The 8,907-nt window shown below is 54.6% G+C and overlaps 1 protein-coding gene across 1 annotated transcript in view; it reads right to left on the reverse strand.

Moving 5' to 3' along the window:
• Nucleotides 1–8,899, reverse strand: part of LOC104491829 (disabled homolog 2-interacting protein-like) — a 9,866-nt gene extending 967 nt beyond the window's left edge. Inside the window, exons 1-4 of the mRNA XM_010134302.1 lie at nucleotides 8,720–8,899; nucleotides 5,727–5,879; nucleotides 1,961–2,163; nucleotides 1,132–1,219 (exon numbers count right to left, since the gene is read on the reverse strand). Coding sequence (XP_010132604.1) covers nucleotides 1,132–1,219; nucleotides 1,961–2,163; nucleotides 5,727–5,879; nucleotides 8,720–8,830 — 555 coding nt within the window. The 5' untranslated portion in view covers nucleotides 8,831–8,899. The remainder of the gene's footprint in view (nucleotides 1–1,131; nucleotides 1,220–1,960; nucleotides 2,164–5,726; nucleotides 5,880–8,719) is intronic.
• Nucleotides 8,900–8,907: the final 8 nt, after the last annotated feature.

Below are 8,907 nucleotides of genomic sequence, written 5' to 3' on the forward strand. Positions count from 1 at the left end.
CGTCCGGCGCCATCCTGCTTCTGCCTTTCCGGCTCTTTGCGACACTGAGCAAGTCACCATCGTCACCATCCTTCTCTGCCTGCCTTTAGAGGGAGGGCACAGAACCGATGCCAAGGGGCACTGGGTGTAACGTGGAAGGTCCATGTATGGCCACGTCCATCACTATTGAACAGTCTGAGATGGCAGAAAGAGCCCAGTGTAGGCTGGCTCTTGGTACCAGCCTCCCCGGGTGGCAGGAGCCAGGAGAGCCCGTCGAGGGCTGCTGGCAGGCTGTGCCGCTCACACCTCACGCACGTCACTGGAGCTGCGAGGCTTCGCCGAGTGCAGAAGGGAACATGATGAGTTACAGGCTTGGAACAAATTACTCTACAGAAAAACAGTGATTCCTTTTACAAAGTTACTACTGTCTCATCTCCTTTTTAATTAGCCATACAGTAAATTAGTCATGCGTAGTGACTCGCAAGTGATTAATAGGGCTGTTAGGAGTAAGCCTGGAGTGTGCTATCACCCAGCCACAACCTGCTGGAAGGCCGGGCTGCTGAGAAGATGCTGTCTCTGCCTAGACAAATTAAAAGATAATGGGCCGTGTTTCCAGATTCTCTTTTCCAAGCAGAGTGTTTGGCACCCACCACCTGATGCTCCTCTGCCCCTGTGAGCTACAGCAATAACTGAGCTTCCCCAACCCACAAGCCACAACCCAAAGGCTGAAAAAACATGTTGGCTTTGCCCTGGCCAGGCTGTGTGTCCCTGTTTCCAGACCCTGTAAGTATTACTGGAACATGAAGCACCAAGCAAGGCTCCAGCGCCCTCAGACTGAGCCAACGAGGATGTAAATCCTTCTACAAACTGACTGAACTGTGGGCATGATCCTTCCGCAAACAGCCACCCCCGACATCCGCTGTGTCACCTGCCGTGCTCCAAGGCTGGAAACAGCTGTAGGAATGTGAATGCTGTGACAGAAAATCGCATCTTGCCGAGGTGTGACCGGCTCTGTCACTGACCGTAGCTTGGTGCTGACTCACCCAGGTGCACGCTCTCGCCGTGCTGGAGCTGCGGGGCTGCACAGCAGGGAGGTACATGATGGCAGGCTCGCTCTGAAAAGTGCTGCAGCCCTTGGTATGGGGGACTCACCTGTGCATCAATAATCTTCTGCTTGGAGTCCACAGCAGCCTGCATTTCTGCATGGTCCTTCTTTAACTCCTCCTCCACTGACATCAGTCTGGTAGCCGAACAGACAAGAAGAAAATCACATTTGCTGGGCTCTGCCAAGCGCAGATACTGGTCTCATACACGTCTGAATCAGCCACCCTGAGTGACTGATAGAGATGACGTCTGCATTTAGTGCTTGACACCGAGGAAGCAAAGGGGTGATGTACATCTCTGAAGCACACAGGAAGAGGTCTGAGGTACTAGAGCAGCTAGTCTGCAGGTGGGACCAGCCTCATACAGCAACCCCCATCATCCACACCAGGGCAAACCATCTCAGCTGAAATCGCAATGCTGAGGCACAGACCAAGATGCTCCCAGGACCCACAGTCGTGCATTTGAGCACAAAGGAGACACACAGTCATTGGCACGACCTCTTCTTTCACACAGACCAGGATTAGAAGTAGTCTTTTTTCTGGCTCTACTCTTCTCTGCCAGATCCTCCAAGAACGGGGGTGGGCTGCCAGCAATCCCCCCCCTGAAGTTTTGCCTTTGTGAACCAGGAAAATGTTGGGGTTTTCCTTGTCCCAGGTAACACTGATGGGGGGACCCAAAGAGTCAGGGCTTGAACAACCCCCCCCATCCCCAAGGGCTCTAACCCAGAGGGGCAGAAAGTGGATAAATGCTGGAAAAAAGCCATGGGAACCTGCCTGCACCTCCAAACAAAGCCGATTTTCCTGAACAGGGGTCAGCTCTACTGCCAGCCAGGCTGCCTGCCTTACCATCAACCCCAGCACTCCCACCTCCCCCGTACCTGCTGATGATGCCCTTCATCTGGATCTCCTTATCCTCCTGCTGCCTCCGGAGCCTCTCCTCGCTCTCCTCCAGCCTGGCCTGGTACTCCAGCATCAGCTTCTGTGTTGTCTCCTCCTGGCACTTGAAGCGAGTCTCATACTCCTCCAGCTTCTTGTTGGAGATGCGAAGCTTGTCCTGCAGCACCACTAGGTCCTGCTGATACTACAGCACGCAAGGACAGACACAGGAGGAGAAAACACATGTGGCATGTTACCTAGTAGGGCTTTGCCCTTGCCAGGGTTTCCCCCTAACCGCTTATGCCCCTCTTCTTGCATTAAACTGGCTGCAAACCCGTATCAGAAAACCCCGCTTGCCGACACCTCCTCTTCAGTCTTCTCCACACTGCACTAGGAGCGATGCTGCGTTCCACGGGGCGGGCAGGTCACTGGCAGGTTCAGAGAATGGGTTGTTAGCAGAGTCTGGCATTTCACATGGGGAATGCAGGTTAGAGTGAGCAAATGGCAAACGCGGCTGGCATCATCCTCACACTGAGAGCACAGGGCTGAACGCAGGCAGGGGGAGCTGCACCAGTGGGGTTTTGGGTTTACACGTGAGCTCTTCAGTCTACAGGAACAAATGTGGGTGCTTTGGACATGCTGGAAGCCGAGCACGAGCTGTGAGTGCCTAGGGCCCTGTGGCAGTGACCGGCACAGGCCACTGCCACCTTGGCACAAGGCAAGCACCCTTCATCGAGGTGAGGGCAACTCGCTGGCGTGAGCGGGGCAGTGAACAGTGAGCCCTGCTCACGGGGCCCAGCGATCTACACCATCGGGTGTCAAACCAGGGTTCAGCCCAAGAAGAGCTGCTGCATAAAGCCAAGACCCCACAGTGGTACTGTTCATTCAGTTGGAGCTACAAATCCACAGCAGAATCACATAAAGCAATTAAAAAATTAAGCTTTTAATTTACTGAGCTTTCTAGCTCAGTAAAACTGGGTTCAGCTATTGCAGAAGCACAGCACTCAGTACAACTTGCTTTGCTAAAGGAAAATCTTGTGTGTATCTGTACAGAAAAACCCACTTTAATTTAAAAAATTATCTTTGTAATAGTCTTTAAAAAAAATCTCAACTGGAATAACCTTAGAATATTTAACAGCAGCTGATAATTTGACAAGCTGCTTTTAAAGCGTCAGAAATGGGAAAAAACCTCCCACCTGAGTCACGAAGTCTGCTACAACGCTGCAAGCGATACTCATGAAGCGACAGGAGTGCGCCGGTGCCTTGGCTAGCTGAGAAGCTGCCCTTCCCCCTCGACCATCGCCTGTGCGAGCGCTCCAGCGATGGACTCGGTTGTGTCCCAGTTTTGAGAGTCCTGCTGGGGGTCTGACCAGCAGGTCAGCTCCGGCTGGCGGCAGAAGGCAGCCAGGCTGCTGCCCATGCACTGCTCAGCCAGACACCCGGCCCGTGGACAGCCACGTTGCTCTCCTACTCTCACCCCACTAACTGATGGGCTGACAGCAAAAGGAACTGCAGCTCCCAAGGACTGATATTTAATGCTGCTGGTCTTCCTGCACCGCCAGGCTGGCAGATGGACAGGTCCTCCGAGCTCCTCCTGCCTGGGCACGGACAGATCACTCTGGTTTTTCCTTTAGCAAAGCTTTTACTGCAGCACTGAAACGACACAGTTTGCACATGTAACCTGGAGCGATGAGGAGCACAAACGCTGGTACAGTTGCACAGAAGCACTAAGGTCAGACAGAAAGGTGTTCTTGAACAGGAAAGATTAAATACCTACCCTAGCCTTAAAATAGGAGCAGCATAAGTGAGCTCAAATGATAGCAGAGAGGCCTCAGAGACCGCAGGAGTCGCTCCTGTCTCTAGAACACTTGTCTCATTCCCGGTTACCATTCACGTCTTACAGTAATGGGGAGAGAGATTATGCTAATGGTGATCTTTAATGTCAGTGACTGATGTGACAGCGAGGTAAGAGAAGATGCTGCATGAGAATGAGAGAGCAGGCTCCGGAGGGTGGGGGTCCCTCTGAACTGGGACTGGTTTGCTGCAACACCCTCACAGTTTGTAATCCCACCATTGCCTGTGCTCCCTGCATAGGACAGGGTGACCCCAGCATGTCCCAGGGCAGTGGCCTCACGGCACGGAAATGAGGCAGTGCCTGGGAGCGCCCACCTGGTGAAGACTGAGCCCAGGTGACAGAAAGGGTGCCAGGACGGGGATTAGCGATGCCTGGCAGGCATCGCGGCCATGCCGGAGGGCCATCTGCCCGCCCGCGGGAGCTGGAGGAGGCCAGCACACGTTTCTTGGTGTGTGGTCCTTCGGCATTTCGCCTCGCTGCAGCTCCACTGACAACAGCAACGCTCGCCACTGCCGTCTCCGCTGCAGACTCAAATGAGCACTGAACCCTTTCAGGAGCCCTTCAGTGACTAAATGCAGCAATGCACCAGTCTGACAACACCTTCCCTTTGATTTGCTGCCTACCAGTGTCTCTGCTTCGATGGTAGTTAAGATTTCTGTACCTCTGCAAGCAGCGCCTGCTAAGCGTGTACATTTTTCTGTGTCAGCCGCTATCTGATCAGTTCGACTTGGTGTATTTACAGGAATACCCAAGGAGCAGAAAGCCAGTAAGAAATGGGCTGCACTCCCATCCAACTCTGCCAGGCTCTCCCTGGGGCAGCTGGAAGCTGTCACCTTGTACCTCCCTATGATATCTGCCTGTGGCATTGCACCTGAATTTAACAGGTGACGGTCCTGAAATGATGCAGCACGGCAAATGAGAACAGGAAGGCGACCGTAACAAAGCCAGAAGTACACCTGTGCTGGAAAAACAGGAGGGTGTTCATGGAGCATGATGTCTACACTTCTGTGGGACCGGGTGGTAACATGGGGCTGCTGTGACAGAGGAGAGTCACATCGAGAACACATGCCATCACTGTGCCCAGCGGCACGGTCCTGAAAAGCCAGACTGCTGAGAAAGCACCTTGCAGAAGCAGCAATCAGCAAAGACGGGATCTTCTCTGCTCTCGACTGCTGCATCCGTATTTCTAACCCTGCTTTATCAACCCTGGCCAGGCCTCCTGTCTCTTCCCTGCTTCCCCCACCACAGGCTCATCTGGGAAGGCGGGATGTGAGCAGCACCCTCCGCTTCACCAGCAGCACAGGGTCTCTCCCGGGCGGTGGGTGCCTGACAGAGCCGCAGACTGGTCAGGGCCCGGTCTGTGTGACACTGTGTGACACATCTGTAAGCTCAGGGCATTGTCAGGGCAACAGCAAAGCCACCCCAGCCCAGTGCTGTCTCTGAGACCAGAAGCTGGTCTTAATATTTAGGTCTGTTTGACCCTTTGACACAGAAGCTGCTTCTCGCTACAGTCCCTGTTGTGAGGCACGAGGCCACCTGGACCTCGCTCTCCTCTCTCCTCTAGGTGGGCTTCTCTTCCCCTGCAGCCGGGAGGGCAGGAATGGGGACAGCAACAGGCATGGCTGGCTGCAGAGTTTGCTGCGGAGCAGCACCGGCATCTGACTCCTGGCTCCTGCTTTTCTTACTGGCTTTCATCAGAGGGTAATCCCAGTCACAGTGTGTGAAAACCTCCCAAACCTTCCCCAGAAGCGCCCTGTGAGGCTGAGCAGCCAGGCAGAGAGCGACCTGTCAGCCCTCTCTCCTAGGCAGTGACAGCCATGCAGCCCACCTTGCCCCCAGGGTGCTCCGATGAGCGACATTCAAGGAAATTCTCTCTCTATTTAGAAACTTGTTTCAATCCAATCAGGTTTTACCTTTTCTGCTTGGCTGAGCTCGTCCTTATTCCTGAGCTTATCCCTGTGCTTGGAATCTGGGTCAATGCTTTCATCTTCTAAAAACTGCATGTTCATATTCAAAAGCCAAGCAGCAGTGCGGTCCAGGGCACTGGGGTTCACAGGAGAAGGGGCCTACAATGAAACATACACCGTAACAACAGAAAAACCTGTAACACAAATGGTCATGAAGCTGCAGAGAGAGGATTTCCTTCCAAGCACACCCTCTCCCACGCTGCTCAAACAGCCACGAACAAGCCTGAGCTACCAGAGCGGCCGGGGCTAGGGCAGGAACAACTCCTGTTCTGCACCTGCACGTTCTTGGAGGTCTAACGGCCTCTGACGGGCCAAATTCTCCCCTGTGCCGCTCCCACGGAACAGACATACAACGATGTGCTGCGGCGGAGTCCTGCTGGAAGGGACAGCCCGGGTTTGTGAGCAGGTCCTGTCACCTCAGGAGGACACGACTGGAGAAGGCGCTGAGCTGCAGGCAAATGGAGCGGCTTGATTTGGAATATTCACTCCGCGAGCAGAGGTTTCACCAACCTCTCCAGCCTCTTTCACTGCACCATCATTTTCCTTGCTGTGGAGATTTTGTGCAGACTGAAACACTACCTTTGGTCAGGTGCCTTCTTGGAAAATAAAGGTTTCCTTTTGGCTGAGACTACACCCATGATGCCGGAGAGGTCTAAATGCTCGACGCCTTGGTAGTCCAGCTCTAGGTGTGTTCCTGCAGCTGCGCGAGCTCGGGGAGCAGCGCTGTTCTAGGGGCAGGAGCCAGGGGCACGGCAGCCGCGTCTCAGCCGTAGCCTGGGCAGGGACTGCAAAGAGCATTGCCCAAGTGTTTTACAACCACGAGGTCGAGGACGTGCACCTCCAGCTATGTGCCCTCCATCCTGGCTCATTACAAACTGCAAGAAACAGTATCCTGGAAGAACACAAGGGATCTGGATGACTTGGTCAAGGGAAATCAAGTTAACGAGTCAGAAATGTCAGGGACCTTCTCCTGCATCGAAACCTCTGGACAGTGGAGAAGCCCAGTCGCTGGCAAGCAGCACAACAGGAGGTCCTGTACCCAGGAGCGGGGACGGGTTTCATCACCTCACTGGGGCTGGGGGATTTCCCATGCCATCTTCCAGTCTGGCCTTCTACTTCCAGAATGTTCAATCAGAAGCTTCAGGCTTGGCTCATGATCATCACTTGCTATAAATCCTCACCCAGCTCGCATCTTTTGGCTTTTTCTTGCACCTCCAGCTCGGGCACGGCTGCTCAGGATTTCGGGCCCAAGGAGCAGTGGCCACGCAGGTTCATTTCAGCAGCGTGAAGACTGTTGGTTAAAGGATGTCTATGAACAGAGCTCAGCCCACTGCGCACAAGTCCTTCTGCCTCTTCCTTCCTCCTCTGAAGAAGTGAAGGACAGCTGATCTGGCCTGGGACAGTCTGGAAGTCAGTTCAGCAGATGGAGAGGAAGTGCTTCTGGCTGGCAGGAACGATGTTCATGGATGTCCACTAAAATGGCCATCAAATGGGACCTCTTTGTCCTCACACAGCATTTAATGCCACCAACTCTGAGAGAGCAGGTTCACTGGGGTTTACAGACGCCACGAACGCCCAAGTCAAATGCACAGTCAAGGGTGGGAGAAGCTGAGAATTTCAGGTCTTGAGAGAAACTTTGAGGGAATAAATAGGGGTGGGTGGAGGAAAGATCTGCAAACACAACTTGGCCAAGGCTTTCCGAAGGTCACCAGGAGGTCACTGTTGTCTTTCTGGAAGAAACTCTGCTACCAAAGGGGCTGCTGCTGCTCGCAGAGCTCTGTGCCCTCTGCACCTAATGAGTATTGATCCACATCGCACCACGGGGCTACACAGCATGTTTGCTAATGCCAGCGCTTATGAATCGATACCGGGTGCACGGAGCAGCCTCAGATGGGGCTGATACAACAGCCTGCAGCGGGCAGCCCCGACGAAGGCCTCCACGGCTGCCGTGTAAAGCAGAGGTAGTTACACCAGCTCTGCTGCTCTTCCATCACCGTACTGCCGGGACGGTGCCTGGACCCTGAGGCTGGGCTGAGGCGCAGCGAGCTCTTGCCAGTCGTCCACGTTCTCTGGGTTTGTGTTAATTTTAAAACTCTTCCTTTAGGCACTGAAAGGCCCTACTGTGTTAATTTTCTACAGGGTGAGTTCTGCAATGCAGAATGAATAAACGAGCACTAGAAAAACAATTTATCCATGCCAGGCAAACCAGCGGGCCCTGGGTCTGTGACCTACTGCTTTCAATTCTAGCACCACCAATTGTGACATCTGCTTCTGCGCAGACCAGCACGTGGTCTGGGACCTGCATCCCTGCAGAGCTCTGCACAGCGGGAACTTCGTTCTTGGTGGGGAGCACGCTACTTCCTTACCGCTCTCACCTCCCCAGATGCACTGACAGGAGGGTCTCAGAGCAAACACGAGTGTCCAGGAGTGCTGTGGCTCCGCTGGGACAGGAACAGCAGCAGGGAGACTTTTAGGGAGACTCTTAGTTACAAGAGAAGATTAGAGCCTGGTCCAGGTCTGGGAGATGGCGCGGGGTTGACTATGGCATGGGATGAGAGCCTGGGCATGGAGAGGCAAAGCTGTGACAAGATGGTAGCGCAGGACAGAGGCACAGCCGCCATCGTCCTCATGTCTCTGCCACCGACCGCCTTGCAGCAGTCACACGCCAGCGTGCCACGTGACGGAGGAACAGGGGGAATGAACACTGGTCTGTGTCCCCGTCCCTGGAGGGTCTCTGTCTCAGCCAAGCTGGGTGCAAGAGCCAAGGCACGTCCCCCACAGGCAATGCCACCGTGGGGCTGGCCCTGATGCGGTAACTCAGAGCCACCGTGACATCCCCTCCCACCGCAGCAATCCTCACTGGCTGATTTCTTCTCCAGGTCGGGCTGGCCCCACCTGTCCCCTTCAACGCCCGGAGCTGGTAGAGCCCCCGAACTCACCTGTTTGTGCATCGTGCGCTGCTTCATCTCAGGGCTGTCGCCCTTGGAGGAGGAGTACTGCTGCCGCAGGCGGGCCCCGCTGCCAGGCCAGTCTGGCGAGGAGGACATCATGGTGCCGCTGGAGGGTCGCTGGTACTGAACCGTGTTCAGCAAGGAGGGCGGTGTCCGGCCCCGGGTGACAGGCGGGG

Source organism: Buceros rhinoceros, unplaced genomic scaffold (assembly GCF_000710305.1).
Source record: "Buceros rhinoceros silvestris isolate BGI_N320 unplaced genomic scaffold, ASM71030v1 scaffold27064, whole genome shotgun sequence".
In the NCBI taxonomy this organism is placed as follows: Eukaryota; Metazoa; Chordata; class Aves; order Bucerotiformes; family Bucerotidae; genus Buceros; species Buceros rhinoceros.